We start from the raw sequence: 22872 nt of genomic DNA, 5'->3' as shown, positions 1-22872 counted from the left end.
ATTGTAACTTATCTAGAATCAAAGATATTAAGTTGATATCTTGTTTATATTTAAAAATGTGCATTTATCGAAAGATTAGTCCTGTATTATTACCAGATGTTTATCACATTCAACTGTCATATTGTTATATAATATAAAAATATAATAAAAATTGTTATATAATAATAATTTTTTAGGACATTTTCGGATAAAAAATTTGTTAATTTGTGTGTGTGTGTGTGTGTGTGTGTGTGTGTGTGTGTGTGTGTGTGTGTGTGTGTGTGTGTGTGTGTGTGTGTGTGTGTGTGTGTGTAATGTATTTCAGATATTCTTTACAAAATTTTTGTCTTTATATAAGTAAAATTAATTTTTATCTTGTATTAAGAAGGAATTGTTCAGATTTTAATTTTATATTAAATAATAATTCATTAATGTGTGTGTGTGTGTGTGTGTGTGTGAACAATTTTATACAATTACGGTTGCTTCATATTTTGAATAACAATACATAGCTTAATAGCGTGATTACTCATGAAGTAAGCGCAGCGAGAGAACTAATCGACATCGCGGAAAAGCGACAACAATAAACTTCGATAGATTTGAGTATCGACTTTACGTGCCTTTTTTAGATATGGATGAATCGCGATTCAATAAAGTTATAATATCAAAAGAGATTGATTTCAGAACACATCACAGTCGTATCTAACGTCAGTAACGTCTCTATATAAATTCAATTGTTGTTTATAATTTTATAGCATATTTATTATCGAGAATAAATCAAGTTCTATACGCATGTAAAATACGCGTATGAAATCCGAAAGTGCACAGAAATGAGTAAAAATGGCGAATAAATCACGGTAGAAATTAGGAAAACAACATATTTATTTGCATAATATATAATAAAGTAAAATGCAGTAATGTAACACTGTCAAAGCATGAACAACGTTAAATATTCTCAATGAGGGATAAAAGAGGTAGAAGTACACCAAAGCAAAACTTAAAACATGTCGCACGTAGCGCAATCATATCGCGATACGTTTATTTACGGTGAAGATATTTGAGAGATCTGTAGGCCGTTGGTTTAAATCATGGTGCTGGTGAAAATGAACGCAACAGTGCGGAAAACATATGCCAATAATTCTTCCGTTGATATCTCGGCGAAATTAGATTGATCTTTCAGACCTAGAAATACAATTTGTTTAATTTAATACAATTTTGTTTAATTAAAGAAATATTAAAAAGTCTTATTTTAATTATACTTTTTTATTATTAATAGAGGAGAGTCCCTTATTATGAGATAGGCTCCTAATATGAGGTAGCGAGGTTACTGCTAAAAACTAATAGGACCCATCTGTTGGTTCCACCATGAACTTATTGCATTTATTAAATTCATTACATTCATTAAATTCATTACATTTTTAAATTCTGCCCATAGACTTCCGGCAATCACACAAAATAAACTCGATATCTCATAATAGGGAACTTTCTTCTAATACCTAAATATAGCGGTAAAAAATACAGATGGTAATGTTATATAAAAAAATAAACCACAAGTTATTTTGAATAAATTATATTTACAAAGACAAAGTCATATTGCCAATTTAATTAATTTATTTTTTATTAATATATGTAGAGACATACACATTGTCTTTGTATTATCAAAAAAAAATAGAGAAGGAGGGAGGGGGAGAGAGAGAGAGAGAGAGAGAGAGAGAGAGAGAGAGAGAGAGAGAGAGAGAGAGAGAGAGAGAGAGAGAGAGAGCTAGGGGAGAAAAGGAGAGGAAGATAGGAAGAAACAGATGAGCTGATGTGAGATATGAATAATTAATGTCTTTCTTACGACAAAAATAACTTTGTGAAACACTTACCGATACGTAAAAAGATTATAATTATAACATTTATCATAGTGTGCCTAAAAATCAGAGTACATGATCTCTTGCGGTTTTTCGAATTTAATAGGTCGATAGACTGTGAATGATTGATCCCATCCACGCGGCGCTGTGTTGTAATTTGTCAGATTGTGAAGGCTGGCCAATTTCGGTCCAGTATAATTGTTATTCTCGTACAGTTTGTTTCCTGAAAATTTTAAAACATTAAATATAAATCTGTGAATATAAACATATGATAGAAAAATTATTAAATACTACTAACTAATATATAAATTTAATATATGCATACATCTCTCATAAACTCAATTTTTTATATAATAAAGACAATACGCCTATTACCGTGTTTTTATTGTTACAAATAAATACAGACACCATGTATTTGATATTGAAGATAGTGAATTATATTAATATAAATTCTTAATTATCGCGCATAAGAAAAATTGATCTCATTAAGAGAGATCTATTTTAAATTAAAACTTAAAAAGAAATATGGTTCTCCTATAGTACCTTGTGAGAAATTATTGTATTTTAGAAAAAAATTTTTTTGTATTTTTATACTTTTATAATTTTTTATAACACGGGAAAAAATTTCGTTTTCTGTATGTAATTTAATAGTATAATTAATTTTCATTAATCCATTTGCTATATAAGGATTAGGAACATATGCGTTAGAGATCGTTTTTGTACGTTTAGTGTGCGAAAGCGATAACATCAGAACTACAAAAGCGCATGCGTATTAACTTGCCTAATTCCGGATTAACGTCAACGAGTTTGCATTCTGGCGTGGTGGTGCCTAAAAGATTATCCAAAACCGGTGTGCTACGCAGATGTTTCTTAGTCTCGAGTATGTTCTCCTGCGCGGCGACCATCGAGAGCATCAGCGACTTCGCCTCGGGAGGCATCTCGGCCTCGGTGTTGACGAATCTCGTGCCGTTGGCATAAAGGGCCTCCAATTCCTGCGAGGTGGTCGAATGACGTCGAGTACCCGAGTACTCGTCCTCGAACGCGATCGAGTACTCGCTGCTGTCGCAACAGTTCAATAGGGCGGACGGCGCGGAATTTCCGCGATCTATAGATCCCGCCTCGTTCTGATAATCTTCGGAGTCGGTGTCATCCGTCGTATATTCGCTCTCGTCAGTGGAAACATAGCCGTTGCATCGGGACTGTAGTTTCGCTGATTCTTCGTAGCTCTCCTGTGCACTGCATAATTGACCGTTGCAATGCAGTTTCCTTTCGTAGCTTCCACGTGTGTCGTACAATTGGCTGTTACAATGGGACTGCAGTTTCGCGGATCCTTCGTAGTTTCCGCGTGTGCTATATAATTGGATTAAAATGGATTCTCGATTTGATTTCGCGAAACTTTGATCTCCTCTATCTAAAGAGATATATACTATACATCTACATGTGACTGCAATTGCTAGTAAAAATATAAACGAAAGATAAACATGCTTTATCGAACTTCGTTGAACTATACGGACTGTTATGAATAACAATATCACGAATGACATCTTGTGTCTGTCACATTTGCAATTGAAATAGCAGATTAAAATATGCATTGCTAAAAAGGTACACATAGCGCGACATCAAACAAACAACTCAAACTTTCTCCACCATTTACGTCAATCATCGGAGAATGATTTGAATAATTACGTTATCGTTAAGAAACACTAAAATATAATATAAAAGGCTTTTTGGTACATTATTATTTATTAAAACCGAAGAATCCATCATTCTCACCATGCGTATTTCTCCTCCTCGTTGTTATACTTGATAGAATTTTTCGTCTCGAAGAAACGCGCTATACCATTATCCAACGGACACTGCTGTACGATTGGAATGATCCTTGGACTGATCTGCTTGTATTGCAGAACCGGTCTACAGGTTTTCTCGAATTCTTGTATCAGTTGCTTCACTGGCACAGGAGTGTATCCGTTTTCCTCATTGTCATTCTGCATCTGTCTGTCGCTCTGTTGCTTATTCCCGATCTTGTTGTCAATTACGTTATCGTACTTGTTATCGTAACGCTGTTGAATTCTCGTGCCTCTGCCATTGTAGCTCCGCGCATTACGAACGTCAGATTTTCTCGGCGACTGATAATTGTTGTTAATATATCTATTATTGTTACTTGCGACAGCGTAATTATTGGCCATGTTAGTGCGCCGATTGTTAGTAGATTCGAAAACGGTACGACGAGATTTTTCGGCGATGGGCGACCGTGAATGATCGGAAGGAAAATCGGAATCTGTGCCCACCGCAATTTCCCGCAGGTAAATTTTTTTTATCTCGTTCGAATGGCCGCATCGATTAGCGTTACAGTGCCTGTCTGCAACTCGCAAATCGAAATTGATACAGCGGAGCATATAGCAACTGGAAAAAGCTTTGTTACAGGATTAAGCATACTTAAAGTGTCTTTCCGAAGAATTAGAGGAAACTATATACATATATACTTGAAAATATTTTAAAAATGGTATAAAAGAAAAAAAATATATATATATTAAAGTAAAATGTAAAAATAAAACTTGTATTTAATTACAGTTTAATTACTTTATATACATAATATTATAGATCGGATCTCTCTAATAGTTGTGTAAAAAGAAATGTAAGATTTCAAATTTTTATAAATCTGTTTTCTTATAATTTATTATAGGGGAAAGCCCGGGCAAAACGAACGCTTTAGGCAAAGCGGATATATCGCTCATATATTTTTTTTTCGCTCATCTATATTAGATAGCGCTGTGAGTCTCTAGCAGGAAGAAGGAGCGACCGGTCGCCGATGTCATGGCAATGCAAAAGAACAAGTGATTGATTGCTCTTGTATGTCTTTTTTTTGCCAAACTTTAACACATCCGCGCTGGCGCTGTCCGGGCTTCCCCTATGTCTGTTTCAGCACAAATACTTTAATTGCGTTATCTAAATATCTTTAATGTTGTATATGCTTGGCAACAAAAATGCTTTAATGTGTTATTTTATCGTGAGATTAGATGTTTACCTTGAAATGCACTTAATCTTTGTATTCATCAAACATGACAAAAAAAAACACGATCGACATCGAAAGATACGGTTTTTTGTTTATCTTAGATATATCGCAGAAGTGTCAAGCGCGCGCGCGCGCTTTCCGTCGATTAAATAACATCGATAACGATTGCCAATTAGAACGTTAAAGATCGTTCAACTCGAGCTCTCTAAGTATCCGATCCAACATTGATCTCTATTTCGGAGGCGTGTCAAGTACCTCGAAATTCTAGAACACTTCCTCGCTCATATAAGTCTGATAGAAAAAAGAGGATAAAATTTTTTAAAAAATTCTTCTACTTTATTTATACGATTAAATCGTATATTTATTTCTTCTTTTTTATTATAATAATTATTGTATTTATATTATGTTATTATAGCTCTTCTTATATATTATGTATTTTTATTTTGTATTATATGTATTATATTTATTAAAAAACAATAAAATTTTGAAATTGAAAAAATAAGATATAAAATGTAAGACACTGTAAGAAATCAAGATTCTTGAAAAAAATGTGAAGAAAAATATATAGCGTATTCTTTGCACTTTTTTCTTGGGAAAAAAATAAATATTGACGTTGTGTAAGTACATACATAATAGGTCTGTTTTTTATTGCTGCACTGCTGAACTTGTGCAATAAGTTAGAGTGGGACAAGTATATTTTGTTTCACTCTAACTTTTACTTCACTAGTGTGCACTAGTTCAGCAATGCAGCAATAAAAAACAGATCTAATGTCAAGCGACATCGTGTAATAAATTCCAACCTCGGCTTTCGAAAGACTTTGTTGACATTGATATTCGCTCGTAATTTTAAAACATTTTGGAGAGAATAGATAAAACAGGCCTCGCCGTTTGCCAACGCCGTTGGCTAAATCTGCCAAGTGAGATCACCTTGCATTTGAGATTATTATTTTGTCCATCATTGAATTGTGTTTACGCACCTGTTATCGGGATATTCGCGTTGTCAAGGGAGATATCCACTGTAAAAGGATTATAAAATGATTTGTCAATGCTCGAAACTGGCGTACGCGGTGTCAGCGAAGGCGTCATGAACTTTGCGTTACCATTAATTTCCTGAAATCACAATTGTTTATCTTTTATAATGCAAAATATCATTACTTTTTAAGATTACGAAAATTTATTCCAGCTTTTACAGAATAAAATATTATGAACTTCCTTGAAATTGAAAAATATATTATTCTATTTATTTATTTTAAGCTTTTTAATGCAGATACTATTATAGAAATTTAAATTCATAAAATAAAATAGAAAATTATTATTCTACGGGTGAATAAATTGTTGCAATAAATATACAATAAGAAATTTTACTACTTACTAATTTTTCTGGATATGTTGGCGTCTTCGGTGTGACAGGCGTATTGGGTGTCTGTGGTTGTTCTTGGTCCACCACCCACTTTTCTGATCTTTTCCTACGTTTCGCAAATATCTCAGCACCTGTAAATTGTTTTGGCAACGCTGTGTTATATATATATATATATATATATATATATATATATATATATATATATATATAGAGCAATAATTCTGTATTTATATAGTTGAAGATATTTCTCAAAGAAAACAAGTGTTTTATCACATATTGTTATATTATATTATATTATTATATTTATATTACACATAAAATATTATGTAATGTTATATATTTTATGTAATCTTAACATACATAATTTTGATATTACAATTAGCTCACGTTAGTTAAATGCACGACACTTACCGCGTCCTTTTTGATTGTTCAAATCGCGGACGATATCAAAGAGCTTCTCAGGATTTTTCGGTACCGGTGCGATATTGACTTCTTCACCTAACGCCTGAATGCCGTGAATGTCCAGCACTTTCCCGCATGGATTCATCACGCATTTGAGGGGTAGTTTTTCCTATTAGAAGAAAATTTATTTTACAGTAGGTGTGTGTGTGTGTGTGTGTGTGTGTGTGTGTGTGTGTGTGTGTGTGTGTGTGTGTGTGTGTGTGTGTGTGTAGATACATGCAGAAAATTCAACGTTGCACACTATGCCTTTACCTTGTGAATCGTCGTGGTTTCTTCTTCGTCCTCGACACCTGTGAAATACTATCTATTATATCGTGCAAATTGTGTACGTTTTTGATAATGTAAACACAACATTCTTCGAACGAGAACGTGACAAATTTTTACATAATGCGACAGTTTTAATGTAGAAATAAATTATATGAAAAATTTTAATGCATACCATTGCCGTCGTGGATCCATTTAACAGATCGCTTTTTTCTATTCACGTACATGGACTGTCCTTTGCTTTTCACATTTTTCACGTCGCTGAGCGAATGCGAAATTCGACGTGCAAGCTCGACCTGATCCTCGACCGTAGGATGCGTCGGTGCGTAAAAATACGAGGACGCAAACATTTTCTCTGAAAATGAATTTTGAACGTTGTCTTAATCTCAATAAATGTGTATCTATTTCTTCTATTAGATACTTCAGATATTATATATCATATTTAATTCATCCAAAGAAGAGTCCTTAAAATATTTATTATTGTAAAATTTAATTCTGTTGTTAATTATGTCAAAAGGCACGTACTATTTTTTGATTGTAATAGCTCTTGAGAGTCTGATGCTGGAGTAAGTAGCTTTTGCAAATTAATCGGTGTACTCTCGCCCCCTTCCTGCAAGCAAAACAGTAATTGTTACGCGCATTTATATGATGAAATAGAACCAACGAAACCATATGTGTGAAAAATTCTAAAATTATAATTTTTCTTTTTGGCCTTGATTTTTTTGATGAATTTGTACTCAATTATTTTTTTAACAAAAATGACCGAGAAGTCAATAACCTTGAATTAGAAATAATTATAAATAATAACGTTTAGAATGTTGAAATAATCATTTTTAAGTAAAATTTGTCTTATAAGAAGATTTAGTTTACAGTTCTAGAAATAAATATATTTAATCAAGTTGATGTCTTAAGACTTAAGAAAATCAGTTTTAAACTTGTTCAATTTATAAATGAAAGTATTAGACCTGGTCTACAATTAGTCGTATGTCGGAGTCCACTGAAGATGGTCCAATGAAGAAAATTCGTTTTCGAAAAAGAAATTCTCTCATTGGACCATTGGCTACATTCCGACATCTGACTCCCGACAAACGACTGATTGCAGACCTTAGTCCAAAACCAGTATTCATAGTCAATTCTTATTTCAAGACCGTCTTAAGTAATGTCTTAAGACGCTAATACGGCTCTGTGATTGGCTGATGACATCTTAAAACTGTACTTAAGATGGTGTTAAATATAAGAATCGACTATGAATATCGGCCTAAGGATGAATAATAGATTGGTCACATAAGAGTTGTGACTTCTAAAGTGGTGTAAAGCTTCAAAAACGTCAAGCTTGAATGTGTTTCTTTTTTCAACGAATCCTCCAAAGTTTTGCAAATTAAAACGACTCCACTCACCATGCCGAAGTGCAATATTTTTGAAGTGAGATTCTCGAGGAAGTTCCTTTTAACCGGATCGTGTCTGTCGGACGGCTTGTAACCGCGCGAACGTATTACAACATTGTCTGCCGATACGCTACGCTGCAGATAATTCTTCTCCTGTAGGGATCCGCTGTATTTCACGCTGCACTTGTACTCCGCATCCTTGGAGCACGTGAGCCCATACGAGGTGTTGCTCAGAACGTTGCGCTTGGCGTTTGCCGTAACGTGTCTGCGGACATTTGAAACGTTTGCAACGCGATGCGGATCCTCCATTTACGCAAACTCTACGAGATTTCGCGATGACCGTACAAACATAAAGTATATATAACGAAATCTGTACAGATAAAGAGAAACTTTCGTAACTTAAATTCGTGTGTAGAAGAGTGATGATTTTTTATAAGATTATTTTAGATAAGAAAATATTAAATGTGTAAACTTTATTCTAAATATCTTAAATTTTATTTGAAAACTTCAAATTATTTTAAATTAAAAATTTGACTTTAGTTATGTCACTAATTGTAAGTTAAGTTATTATAAAAATTTATTGTCATTTAACTTCTTAAAAAAACAAAAGAAAATTAAATTTGTTATGATACCAATAAAATTTTATATTTTGTAATTACGTTTCAACGTAAAATAATTACCTGATTTTCGACAATACATTAATATTAGTTAATTATTGCCGGATTTATCTCGCAATGGTATATTACTACTACACTATTGGCCTGAAAAATTGCGATAATAAAGTTTTCTAACTACATAATTTTCTTTCAATTAAAAATTGTTAAAACAGTGTTATTTTTGAATAAAAAATAAGATATTAATTGAAATGTTTAGTACTATTATTAAATAATGAAAATAAAAATATCTTTTGACACTTGTAAGAAGGCAAACGCGATAATTTTTTCATTTCAGTAATGTATGTCGAAAAATTATAAAATTACAATCGCTATTTTTCTTTTTGTCGGAAATAATTAATCATCTATTCTAAATGAGATTTAAAATCAGAAATTATACAAATTCATTAAAATTGCACCTTCAATTCTTGATTCTAAATTTGCGAATGTTTACATTGTTTTCTTGTTCCAAGCGGCAGAAATATATTTAGCAACGTCAGTACGTTCAGTGTGCAGAAACATCGTGTTCACCCGATCTTGAATTTTCGACATCGCGATATCTGATCAATTGTACAAGATATGTAAGAGAGAGAGAGAGAGAGAGAGAGAGAGAGAGAGAGAGAGAGAGAGAGAGAGAGAGAGAGAGAGAGAGAGAAACATAAGGGTCTGCCCGGGCCGACATGCCGTATAGCTCGGCAAAGCTTTTTTGACTACGAGAATTGGTTACCTTCCAAGCAGCCAATTAATTCCGCGTCGCGGTATTGGCAGTGGTACAACGAGCTCTGTGTAAAAGAAACGCTAAATTTATCTGTTGTAACGTAATACGCAGTAACAGTTCGAAAGCAGTCGCCCTTGCCGCGCACGCGATCGGCATCGTATCCATTTGCTATTGCGTATGAAAAACCCGACAACAATGCACAATAATACAATAATATTTTTGATTAGATAAATAATTAGTCTTATTCTCCAAACCGGATGCAAACTTTGTATAATTATGTTTAATAAGCAATCAACAAAATTTTGCGATACACATTGCATGTCTGTATACATATATGTATACATATTTTAATACTAATTTGATAAGATTTACATTAATATTAACGTATATGTGTATTGCCTCCCATTAATTTGTCTGGAAAAATAATATGGCGCGGTTCAATTCTCACAACGCAATCGATACTTCGCTTTAAATAGATTGTTTGGTAGAAGTTTGAGAGTTTCTTCGAAGCCGGTCAGGCTGTTCGCGGTACTGAAATTTCGAGAAAATTTTAACGGATCAAACTTCGACCATTGATAACTTAATTTGGATAACAATTCGCAAGCGTTTAATTGACAAAGCGATTGGAAAGGAAAAACACACGTAAGTCTCGAAGAAAATGCATTAATTATCATATAAAATATTCCGAGACAAATTAAAAATTGTGTTAATCGTTTTTCATCAAGTATTCTTACTTTTTCCAGCCACCGAGTAGATTATAAACAGCTAAGTTATTTCGATATCGAATTTATAAACACGAGTCTTTAGAATAACTCCTAACTGTCAACTTCGATTATTACTCCATAATTTTGTCAAAATGCACATTTTCTATTTATTTAAAAATTCGCGATGACGCTCTCTCTCTCTCTCTCTCTCTCTCTCTCTCTCTCTGTCTGTCTTTCTCTCTCTTCCGACATTTCATAACATACTGCTGTCACTAAAATTGCCCCTGTACAGTTACCGCAATTGGAAGACATGTCACGATTAACTTAGCATTCATCAACCATGGAAAAATAGACACATTTCTGATATCACTCTCTCGGGGAAATCCTCTTTCGCAAACGATAACGATGATAAATTTATATAAAAAAAAAGACGAAAGAAGAGAAAGAAGAAAAAACCACGACTCGGATAACTCGCACTCTCTCTCTCCCTCCCTCTCTCGTCTCCATTCTCTCCCAGGTTGACAGAGACATTGCGAACAGAGATTTTACTTATCAAACGATGCTCTCCTCATCGCGACGTGCAGCACGCACACAGAAAGTGGGTCGTCTCCCTTCTTCGCCTACACTTTGTTTTCCTTCGTTACCCGCGATTTATTTTTCCCACGGCTTTACGTAATGCGCGACACCCCGGCCTACACACTTTGCCGGAGGTGGTCAGAGTCCGCCTGAACTCGACGACGAGGGCTCCCTAGTCGCGGCAGGCGAATCTCGCATCTTGCAAAACGCTCCCTGGCACGCACCGGCCGTTCAAATACGAGAGTCAGCGTACCAGAAGGAGTCACCGCCGCTGCTACCGCCGCCACCGCTGCTACAACGCTCAGGGGCCAACGATTATACGGGCAGGTTCATTGATAGAACAGAGATGAGAAAAGGGAGTAACGAGAAGAGCGAGAGAGAGAAATGGAACTTATTTTTATATCGAGCGAACTGCCGTGCGAATCGTCGCGGATCTCCATCGGGTATACCTCGCGACTCTAGTAGCACGCAAAATGATCTCTCCCCGAAAGAAAGGTCATTGCCCGAACGCGGTATATCGGTTCGTATAACGATAACGATCGCTTCACCTACATACGTGAACGGGTATATCTTCCGGAACGGCATCGACCGTGTTGGCGAGAAAAGTGTCACTTCCGTGGTGGCGGAGGCCTTTCTCGATGCCTTCTCCACGGCTCTATTAGACTGGTATACTATCGAGAGAATCCGCCTCGTGCCCTTCTCTTCACCATGAAGACCCGATCCGAGATGGTCGAGCCCAATCAGGCGGGGTCCGCAACTTATATGCGATGAATTACAAACACGGCCGGCACACACGGCGCTTTATAATAGCGCCCAAACTGTCGTCTATACAGCGCCTGCTTGCCGACTGGCTTGGGACGCCTTTCGGTAAAAATAGATCATCAGAAAGAGCGACACCTCAAGATCCGAGCCGAGCCAACGGGTTGTCCGTTATGGCACGTCCGTACGGCGTCGTGTACACAGCAAAGTGGTAGCTGTGCTTGTTACCACGCGAACATGGCACCTGCGGGTCACCAAACTGAAGACATTTAAAAGTACGACCTTTTGCGGCTTACTTCGTCTTCCCCGCGTCGGGAACGAATTATTCTGTAATTATTACATATTAATTCGAAAGATAACGACAAAGATTTATTACAATGTATTTTAAGATATAAACAAATTGCATATTATTTGTTTATAGATACGTGATCATTAACCCTGGAATGATCTTGCACCTACTCATCCCTAATCGTCATTACTTACGTGTCATCCATATTTTCTCTTAAAATCTTTATTCTATTGCTGGTTATTTCGTGTTTCTTGTTTTTCTTAGACATCCTCATCTTACTTTTTAGTTTTTCCATTTCCGTTTTAGATTCCGCTTGTTTTAGTCGAAACTCAAGTTTGTCATGTCATTCCTTTACATAGTTTATATTTCTTTATAATAATTTTTTTAAAGGTACATTCGTAATTCAAAGGTACATAATTGAGCTTTTTTTCTTCTTCGTGAAAATTTTAAGTTTCTGAGACATGAAGTTTAACGCGTGGAATACAATTTGATTCTACTGTTAGAGTTTTTCATTTATCTTCCTATTTTATAAATCTATCATGTCTTTTTTTATATCTATTGTCATTTTAATATGTTATTGTTACTTCAATTTCTTATTTTTCTCAATTATATGTTTTTAGAAGCTGTTTAATTTCTTAGTAGATAGTAGTTACCAAATGTTTTCAGAACTATTTTTAAATTACGTTTTTTGAAAATTTTTTTTAGCTTTTGTTTTTTTTTTAGACATCTATATTATACATAAATTATGTACGCATCCAAGAGAGAGAAATATATTCTGTGATTATTATTAATTGCATGTTTTAATATAAGTTAGTAAACAGTTTGAATAATACTATTCTTGAAGTCATTTTTTACTGTAGCTATTATTTCGATATCTTCAATATACAAATGAGTAGTATAGTTCTCATCGTAATTATTTGATGCCTTTTGTTGAGATCGTAGAAATCCAGCATCTAAAAAAATTAATTTAATATAATACATTTTCTATATACAATTATAGATGTTAATAATCGAAAATAAAGGTTTTTCCTGGAAAAAAAAATAAGATCCTAGAGTTGATAAGTTTTATGAAAATACATTTCGGTATGTATACCTAAAATATCACGTTTTTTTTAAGCAGATAAATCTTAATTAATTAAAATGTTTTACGTTTAATTCCTGATAATGCTAGGAATAAATATATTGAAAATGAAATTTGTATGCTGAATATATTTTATGTAAGTATATACTGTGAAAGAGACAAACCTTAATAAAACACAACTCATTTACTTATTAAGCTGCCATATAAGACAAATAAAAAATAAAGTTTGATTAAAACTGACAATGATTTTAATGATTTTAAAAAATTCTTCATTCTTTTTCAAATCTTTTTAATTTACTTATATGCTTTATTACTATATATATGATTCTCAATCCAGCTTTTTAGTTTAAATGTATTGGACAAATCTATTATATGGGGGGGGGGGGGTAAAAGCCATAGTGATGTAAGTCTTAAATATTGACTCGTGTGCATAGATGCAATTTATATATTGTATAGATTGCATCTATGCACACGAGTCAATATCTTAAGAAAATTGACTTACACCACTATGGCTTTTACCCCTCCACATATAACTGTACCATATTATTAAATATTAATTTTATAAAAAATTGAAGTAAAATTATTTAAAAAATAAAATAAAATAAAATTTCAATGATCAAAAGTAGAAGTTAAAACTCACCTATATTTACTCTCTTCTACTTCATATCTACTTCGTATATATATATATATATATATATATATATATTGTATATTGGATGATATTAATGAATTCTATTCTGCATGGAAGGTCTCTAGAACATATTTAATAATAATAGTTAATCAACAAATTAAATATATACAGTTATCATTTTATTGTCGATTCAAGAAAGAGTAAATTATTGAAAACTTACTTGTTTGTTTTTTTACAATGTTTTCAACAATTGCATAGAGATCTCCTTTTTATTAGAATTGCCTTCCAATATCTTCTAGCTGAAAATTGCCGTTGTTACTAGAAACCTAAAAATTTAATAATATTGTTAAAAATAAACAGAAGAAATATAGCTTTAAAATTAATTTTATAAAAAATGTGTACCTCTAAATTACTAGAAATATTTTATCCATCGTTTATCGTTTAGAAAAATTATTATCTTTTTATTTGGCTGCATTCGGGAAGCGATTAGCGTTATTTTCTTATTCTATTCTTGTTTTACACCTATTAATGAGCAATAAAGATAGAATGATGCAATAGCGCTAATAACACGTTCCTCGAATGCAGCCATAGTCTGATGCTCCAAACAGTATAGTCTAATGCATTAAAGAATTTCTTATCATTTTCTTTAAATATTTGTAAGATTTGTAATCCAGCTTCTTTCAATTTTATCAACGATTTTCTTGTGTTCTACAGAATCCAAATTATTTTCATTTCTATGACAATCATCATCTGTTCGTTGTTTTTGTGTTATCTAAAAAATTAATGAAGACTGAAGTATATATAATTTAAAATATGAAACATATCTAAATACTTTTGATACATTAATTTATTTTTTTTGTTTTTATTTGTTTTGTCTTTATCATATATATCACTATCTATTTCATATATTTTTAAATCATGTATAGAAAAGAGTTTCTTGTTCAAGGAACTCTCTCATAACTACTTGGTTCAAATTTTGTTTCTTTTTCTTAATAATTGCTCATTTTTTCTTCTTGATGAGTTAAAATCTTCTGATTTATTTTCATCTTTATTTCTATAATAAGCAAACTTTTATTATTAATTTAAATCTAGGAAAAATTATTATAAATTGTAAATATGAAATATAATTAAATGTGAGTGACAATAAGATTAGCACAAGTATAATTTCCTTATTACTTCTTCTTTTGTCTTTAAAAACAGAATCAAGAGATTAATATATTATCTCATTAATAAGACATAAATTCAATTTTCTTACCTCTACAATCTTTACTTCAATAAATTATTAATGTATAAACACTCAATGTGGACGTTTATATGAATACGAGTTTACTTACAATTTTCACATGCTTAGACTAGTAAGCCCGAACACCAAATGATTCCAAAGTTGTCGACCCATACGCATGCCTGCTTCTGTATACGCATGCGTATTGTGTACGCAAAGTTGACCACGTGCAATTGCCCTGATAAACTCGTGCTTAAATGTAACACATTTTGAAGCTTATAATACTTTTTTATGTCTCTTCTATAATACTGATTATGCCGTTATTAAAATTATTATTAATTAGTACTTTTATCCCTACTTGTTATTAATGTCATTTTTATTAATTATTTAAGTTATTTGAAATAAAGCTCTTTATATAGTACGTGCCAATTTTTCTTTAACAACAGAAACATTATTAAAATAAGTATTTAAGCAAATTTTAAAAAATTTACTTTAAAACAGATATTAATTTCAACAATTAAACAAGTAAATATTATATTTAAATTTCTATAAATTTTATCCATAAATTTATATTAGAAACTTCCAAAAATCGTAAACTTTTGTTTTTCAAATTATTAGCTTATTTAGGCTTTGATAACTTGCGATTCGATTGTGCTACTACCGAAGCAATGATGTCACTGCCACAACACGCTCAGATAACAGTTTATGCCTAGCACGTTTACGCATTAAAATTCATGCTAAGAATTGCATGATCAGTACGAATAAATCCGAATCAAGATTATCTTATTTATACTAGAAACTTAGACTTACTAATAATAAGTTTTATTGAAGATACTGGATTGTGATTATTTTTTATTTAATTGAACACATATTTGATTATTTCTAACTACTCGGACACTTCAAACATTTCAAATTTTAATTTGGTATTTTTAATCATTCGAAATATATCTGAACAAATCAAGTTCTATTTCGCGAAATAAATGTGAAAAGAATCGAGTCTAATGTCATTTTGAGCGTACATGAAAACGGACATTCCGCAAAATCTCTTATCATTGAGTACCATGTGGAGGGGGGGAACGCGTTGATTATGCAGTTGTTACATGAACCTTTAACATGCTTGATTGTAGATCTCTTGTGTCTGCGTATCTCGGCATCGTAAATCTAGCGAAAAGTGCGTTCTACGAAAATTGATTTGGATATATCAGTACACGAAGACGACTTCTCCTCGCAACTGTGTGTTCTGTAGCTAAAGATTTTTCGTCTTTAACTATCGTTATCTATAACGATGCCTCTAATTATGTACATATGTCAATGTGCTGTCAATATACGGTAATTATGCAGTTAATATGTTAATTTAATCAAATCATTATGTTGCTTAATTGTATTTAATCAATCTACTTATTAATATTTTTTGTTTATATAATAGTGCTTTTTCTTTTAACGAAAAAACTCTGTGAATATGTCAAAATAACTAAAATAAAAATAAACTTTTTTTAGATAGTTTTTAGATAGTACACTGAGAAAAGAAATTTGTTAATCCCAAAAAATATTTAGTCCGATATACGAGCAACTAAATATTTTAGGTAGTTTAACTAAACATTAGTTAAATTAATTAATTCTTGATTAAAAAAATTTAAAGCTTGACATGAATGCATTATATCTTTTTTAATGCAACTTAATAATTGTTGAAACAACTAATGTTTAGTTAACTAATTAACATGTTTAGTTGCTCGTATCGGACTAAACATTTTTTAGGATTAACAAATTTTTTTTCTCAGTGTATATACTTTTCTAAAATTTGTTTGTTGATGTTTGAAATGTTTTATATTTGTAAATTAAAAAAATAATTTTATAAAGTTTAAGTATTTTTTGAAAGTTTATATATATCTTATCATATAATTCTAGAAATAATTCTTATTTAGTGAGTTTTGCAATAAATTATGAATGTAAAAAAGGACTGTATGTGAAATTATCGATAAAAGTATTATCATTAATTTTTGCTTTCTATCAGACACGTATATATTTATGTCAATACGCGTCAGGCTGAATCCGTTGAATTATAAATAATAATATGAGCTTGAACATGTGGTGAGCGTTATCTTAATCGGTATACATTAATGAATAATTTTGAATTCGCGGGTTTGCGTACGCACGTATCGCGCCTTCAAGATAACCGATTTGTCACGTGCGTTGTTCTAGCTCGAACTTATATAAACACATACTCGCAGCGCAAGCGATTAAACTAATGCCGTATATCGTCTGAGAGGTTTGATTGTACACCTGAGACGCTCCTGAAAAATTTACAACATATTTTTACGGTTTGGTGATTTGTGCGTATTTACGAGTGTACAAGATGAGCATAATATTAAGTTCACTCGCTGAAATCGTCGATTATTTTCCAAAACACTTCGGAAAACTTTGGTATATTGTCAGCCCAAAGAAAACGACTTTCGAGTTTTTGCACGAAGTGCCGGACTATCAACAACAGGTAACGTTTTCAATATGAGAAATTTTAATTATTTCGAATGCTATTAATTATATTTTATTAAACGTGTGCTATAATTCAAATTGATAATGTAGAAGAGACTAACAATATTATGTATACGTATACTGGTTTAAAGAAGAATCATGTATTGCTTTATAATATCTTTATCTTTATACGATCACAAAATAAATATAAATTTAATGAATATTTAGAACAAAAGCGTTGAAGTTTAAATTTACACTAAAATAAATAAATTTTTAGAAACAATGTCAATAATAATTTCAATTTTGAGTAATTTTTATTAAAGTTTTATTGAATTTTGCTATTTTAACTTTACTTATTTAATGTAATAATAGTAATTTTTAATAAGATGGTAATGCTTTCCTGTACTACAGTGTGAATTATCCACAAGCTTCGATTGGCACTCAGTCCATTAGCATTCCGCACGAACAGCATCTACAAAATTCTTCTTTGAAAAATCTACTTGATACAGTTTATTCCAAAGTAGCATAAACGATGTCAAATGCATCGAGGAAGTCCAGTAATTTGAATGCGCAGCTGGCCTGTTACTTGTGTACGAACGCGGCAAGCTACATGAATCGTTAACAAGTCATATGTGCGCGCTATTTTTGTCGAGACCTCATTCGAATGTAGCACTAATACATGAAACTACGCGCAAAGCTTAACTTTCTGCGTACACACAATCTCTGATATTTATATATGTAGATATGGATACCATTTTTTCTGCTGTTGATTCTGGAGCAATTAATATTGAGGAAGAAAAGATTCCGTTTAAACGATCAAGTGACATCATTATCACACTGGATGCTCATTGAAACTGTCCGGTAAGAGTAAATTACGACTTATCCTTTACTATCAAGGTAGCAAGCTGACATTATTTGTCGTTATTTTAATTTTGAAATGATGTCTGCCGATATTTTTATGTCAGAATAGCGATAAATAACATCAGTTTGCTATATTTTGCTTCAGATCAGATGCGTTCACGAACACAATTATTCAGTTATTTGATTTTATATAATTATGTCTTTTATCTAAAAGAGTATTAAAAAATAACAAATATAAAGGGAATTGCATGAAGAAAAAAAAAGGAGACTTTAAATTCAGTAGTTATAAAAAATAGAATAAATATGTAACAAAGATAAGATATTTATATAAAGATATAAAAAATAAATAAAGATAAAGATAATAAACATGTAAAGTATGAATATAAAATGTGTGTATATTGTATTTATACATTTTTGTTTGTTTGACAAATTTAGACGAAAAGTCATTATCGGTTTCACAGAATTTTTTCTCGCGGTGCCGAATATTTTGTATACATTGCCATTTATGAGAGGTTTGGCAGAGGATACACTTTACCCTGGAACTCGCTATGGACATGGTATATTACCTTCATTGCCGTGGACTTTTGTTACTATTGGGCTCATCGCAGTAATCATGGTTAAATTTCTATCCAAGCATTCCTCAGCATTCGACACAGCCGTCTCTCTCTCTCTTCTCCTTTAATTTAAGATGTTAATTGATCTGCTTACAGAAGTTCACTTTTTATGGGCCTACCATCAAGTGCATCACAGCAGCGAGGAATTTAATTTCGCGGTTGGTCTGCGACAATCCATTCTACAACATTGGTGCAACTTTGTAAGTATCATTTCTCTAAAATTTCTTCAGTACAAAAAATTTATTATGAAGGAAAATATTAATAATTTTAAAATTTTCGGTATTTTATATCTTTAAAAACAAATTAAAATAAATTAAAAATAAAAGATGTTTTTAAATTATAACTATAAAAGATTTAAAAATAAAATTTATTGTATATATTTTGATTCAAATATTTTTTGTAGGTAATTTATTTACCGCTTGCCTTTTTTATACCTCCATCCCACTTTATGGTCCATAATCAATTCAATTTAATATATCAATTGTGGATACATACAACAGTCATTGGTAATCTTGGACCACTCGAGTTGATTTTTAATACGCCTAAACATCATCGTGTTCATCATGGTAAATTAAATATATAATACTTCTTTCCACGACTTATATTATATACGCATTTTTTACATTTACAGGCTGCAATCTTTATTGCTTGGATAAGAATTACGGTGGTGTATTTATTGTATGGGATAGATTGTTCGGTACATTTCAAGAGGAAGAACAAAGAGAAGAAATAGTTTATGGACTAGTAGTTAATATCGAATCATTTAACGCGTTCTATCTGCAGGTAAAATTTATGTACTTGGCGCAAGAGTATAATCAATTATTACATGCCCTCAATAAATGATCGAAAAAAAATGAGTTAGTATTCATATAAATTGTAATGGAATTTAAAGCTGTTAGATACTTTAAATATGCCAATTTCTGCAATTTATTGATAAACAGAAAAAACTGAAGGAAACAGAATTAAGAAATATTCGAAAGTTTGTGCAATAATAAAATAATACATAGGTGTGACAATTTAAATTATTCTTAAACATATTGTTTTCTGTAATGTTATAGATATTTTACTTGAAGGATTTAATTAAGAAAAGTATAAGTATGAGTACGTGGGCTGATAAGTTTGCCGTTTACTGGAAAGGTCCTAGCTGGTTTCCAGGTGCACCACGTTTGGGTTTAGATGAATTTAAAATAAAGGTAAGATGATCAAAGGTGTATAGTAAATGTATAGTAACAATATATAAATGCGTTTTTTTTAATATTTTATTTATAAATAATTTTAAATTAATAAGAATTAAAACAAAAATTTAATTTATTTTAAAATTTTTCATGAAAGATATCGATCACTTCTTTGTCCCGTATTAGGTGAAACCCAGAGCCGTATACGATCCTCTTATACCAAAATGGCAAAAAATATACATAAGTGTGCAGTTTCTGATGGTCCTTTTCAATCATTATAAACTATACAAACCACAATATCATGAGGTGAGTTTTTATAACATAATTCATTTACTGTAAAATTTTTTATATAATTAATATTATTCCAGATTATATATATATATATATATATATATATATATATATATATATATATATAAGCATAATAAATATTAAAATTAGTTATTAAATTTTTTAATAAAATAATGTTCGACAATTAAATTCGTAGGTATATTTTTTTGAATAATTTTTTAATATTTTTTTGTAAATTAAAATTTTAACATTTCCAATTTTACATTGGTTAAACAATTCCTTGTTTGATCTGCGACAAATCAATCATATATTTATTTATATTAAAACTTTAAAAAATATAAATATGTAATACAATAAATCATGCAGATTTGTAAAAACAAAATAAAACCGTATTGTTTATAGACTTATACTGTAACAAAATATCGTTTCATTATCAAAGAGATAATTTGCTGCAAATTTTCCCTAACAATGTTTTTAAGTTGTACCAAAATAGTATTCTTATCAAAGGTAATACTACACAAGGCTTTTATCTATAGTAGATAAAAATTGTAAGCGCATGCAAAAAAGTAAAAAGCATAGGACTGTATCTTATCAAATAGAAGATTTTTATCTGTAGTAATAAAACTGTAGGAATGTATAGTAAAAAGCATAGGACTGTATCTTATCAAATAGAAGATTTTTATCTGTAGTAATAAAACTGTAGGAATGTATAGTAAAAAGCATATAACACATAGAATTATAAAACTCAAGAAAAAGTATATAAAACAGTTGAAATAATTTTCTTATATTCTTTTTATGTTTTTTATTTTCTTTTTCTCTCTTTTAATGTAATTAAAATAATGTAATATAATAAATGTAATAGTAAAAAATATATATTATAAAATATATATAGATAATATTTTTTTAATATACACACATGTATTATTGATATTTTTTACAAAAATTTACTAATTTTTTGATAGCTTTATATGCTTTCTGTGCTGTCATGCTTTAAAATACTTATAAAAGATGTTTAAATGAATTTTTTGCGAAATTTCAATTACACTATTCCATTTGGTTGTACTTATACTGTATTCAATTACAACGTGGAAAGTTTTGAGAAATGCAAATATATTTTTATTGAAATAATTACTTGTGTAAAAATTAATTATGTTCATGATGATTGAAGGTGTCTGAATTAAGCACATTAGGTTATTATCATTTACTTTGGTTTTATTTTTAGAATTTAGACGATCCTTGGATTATATTTGCAGTGGCGAACAACTTAATTGCCTTCGCCAGCATCGGTTTGTTATTTGATAAACGTGCGTTTATATATCCTAGCACCATTGAAATTGTGCGCTGTGCCCTTTATGTGTACTTCATGCGTATGTACGAAGATAACTTAATCGATTATTTGATATATTACATACACGTGTGTCAATTGAACTGTATTTGGATACCTTTTTTCGTATATAAAATTTGCAAGTATATTTATTTGTTTCTTCATTCACGAGATGTTGTATTTTATCAACGATCTTAAAAAAAAGATTGAGAACTTGTATAATCACAATTTTAAAGCGTTACGCATAAGAAAAACCTCAAGAAACTTTTCTGTATCAAATTACGTGTTAAGAAATATAATTTTGATTTATTTTATCATAGAGTAGCAAATGTTAAATATTAACTGTGATATATGCGATTTGTCTAGATAAGAATGTGTAAAATTATTCTCTCGCACTTAATAGTATCTAATAATAACAATTGAATTCGTAATAGATTTGATATATTAAATTCAAATATCAAAATTTCATTATATGCATAATATTGAAGTGATATTTTTGCTTGATAATAGTGTTCCATAAACAGAAATAATTATAATTTATTTATTATGAATTATAATTTAATGATTATAAATTTTAATTTATTAATTATAAATTTTAACTTATTTACAAAGTGTAAAAATTGACAAACTCATGTATATATATACATTATTAATTTGTCATCATGATTGCTATTTTCTTAATGCTTCCGTACCATTTTCGTTGTTAGTAGTTCTATAAGACTTACTATTAGCACTATATTAATATCTATGGTTACGCAAATAAATTAATCAAAATGTTGAAAACATTGTGTAAATAAGCATGCAAGATGTATATGTACGTATGATTATATATATATATTTGTATACTTATATTATATAAATAGCGGCAATAGCGGAAATAATTATTATTACTATATTATCAACTATTTATTAAAATAAAGCGCAACCTTTTTTTATTAAAATAAATATTAAACATTGTATAACAATTGTAAGTGTAATAAATAATATAAAAACGTATTTAGATATTTAAACTATTAAATAGAATTGTTTTTTTATTGTAAATAAATAAAATAAAACTTAGAAAATATTTTATCTTTCACGTATTATACGCAAAAAAATATCAAGGAAAGTTTTAAACATGTGTGTAATGGAATTTTGCGCACGTTCGCTATTTTTTTATTGTTTGTTCGTGTAAAGTGTATCCTCTTGCACA

General features: G+C 30.9%; 2 protein-coding genes across 10 annotated transcripts; one reads left to right on the top strand and one right to left on the bottom strand.

The window, feature by feature from the left end:
- Window positions 1-840: 840 nt before the first annotated feature.
- Window positions 841-11908, bottom strand: LOC143900754 (uncharacterized). 5 transcript variants are annotated; one of them, XM_077412439.1, is made up of 12 exons: window positions 11513-11908; window positions 8326-8578; window positions 7454-7538; window positions 7104-7283; window positions 6917-6954; window positions 6614-6773; window positions 6215-6333; window positions 5820-5952; window positions 3603-4188; window positions 2611-3179; window positions 1845-2052; window positions 841-1158 (listed from the first exon to the last, which is right to left on the bottom strand). In XM_077412439.1, exons 2-11 carry the CDS (start codon window positions 8326-8328, stop codon window positions 1889-1891), a joined length of 2037 nt encoding a protein of 678 aa, XP_077268565.1. In that variant the 5' UTR covers window positions 8329-8578; window positions 11513-11908; the 3' UTR covers window positions 841-1158; window positions 1845-1888. The 5 variants fall into 5 exon arrangements, with proteins under 5 accessions (XP_077268565.1, XP_077268564.1, XP_077268562.1 ...); XM_077412438.1 differs by having other exon boundaries at window positions 11517-11908; XM_077412436.1 differs by having other exon boundaries at window positions 11521-11908.
- On the top strand, window positions 3174-22676 carry LOC143900759 (alkylglycerol monooxygenase). 5 transcript variants are annotated; one of them, XM_077412451.1, is made up of 11 exons: window positions 3174-3431; window positions 16074-16275; window positions 17146-17434; window positions 18158-18276; window positions 18738-18892; window positions 18987-19090; window positions 19294-19456; window positions 19522-19673; window positions 19949-20083; window positions 20252-20371; window positions 21579-22676. In XM_077412451.1, exons 3-11 carry the CDS (start codon window positions 17300-17302, stop codon window positions 21876-21878), a joined length of 1383 nt encoding a protein of 460 aa, XP_077268577.1. In that variant the 5' UTR covers window positions 3174-3431; window positions 16074-16275; window positions 17146-17299; the 3' UTR covers window positions 21879-22676. The 5 variants fall into 5 exon arrangements, with proteins under 5 accessions (XP_077268577.1, XP_077268576.1, XP_077268579.1 ...); XM_077412450.1 differs by lacking the exon at window positions 3174-3431 and adding an exon at window positions 3994-4132; XM_077412453.1 differs by lacking the exons at window positions 3174-3431; window positions 16074-16275 and adding an exon at window positions 11886-11998.
- Window positions 22677-22872: the final 196 nt, after the last annotated feature.

Source organism: Temnothorax americanus, unplaced genomic scaffold (assembly GCF_048541705.1).
Source record: "Temnothorax americanus isolate GAGA-0224 unplaced genomic scaffold, ASM4854170v1 Scaffold30, whole genome shotgun sequence".
Taxonomy (NCBI): Eukaryota; Metazoa; Arthropoda; class Insecta; order Hymenoptera; family Formicidae; genus Temnothorax; species Temnothorax americanus.
This window is presented reverse-complemented; position numbering and strand designations above follow the sequence as displayed.

What these genes read in the sequence shown, in the direction of transcription:
- LOC143900759 (XM_077412451.1), top strand. Translation starts at nt 17,300, where the DNA reads ATGAGCATAATATTAAGTTCACTCGCTGAAATCGTCGATTATTTTCCA. An exon ending in ACATCATCGTGTTCATCATG is followed by an intron (nt 19,457 to 19,521) that starts GTAAATTAAATA and finishes TTACATTTACAG; the next exon opens with GCTGCAATCTTTATTGCTTG. An exon ending in TTAACGCGTTCTATCTGCAG is followed by an intron (nt 19,674 to 19,948) that starts GTAAAATTTATG and finishes GTAATGTTATAG; the next exon opens with ATATTTTACTTGAAGGATTT.
- LOC143900754 (XM_077412435.1), bottom strand. Translation starts at nt 8,622, where the DNA reads ATGGAGGATCCGCATCGCGTTGCAAACGTTTCAAATGTCCGCAGACAC. An exon ending in GCTATTACAATCAAAAAATA is followed by an intron (nt 7,284 to 7,453) that starts GTACGTGCCTTT and finishes ATTCATTTTCAG; the next exon opens with AGAAAATGTTTGCGTCCTCG. An exon ending in GAGGAGGAGAAATACGCATG is followed by an intron (nt 3,180 to 3,602) that starts GTGAGAATGATG and finishes CCAATTATATAG; the next exon opens with CACACGCGGAAACTACGAAG.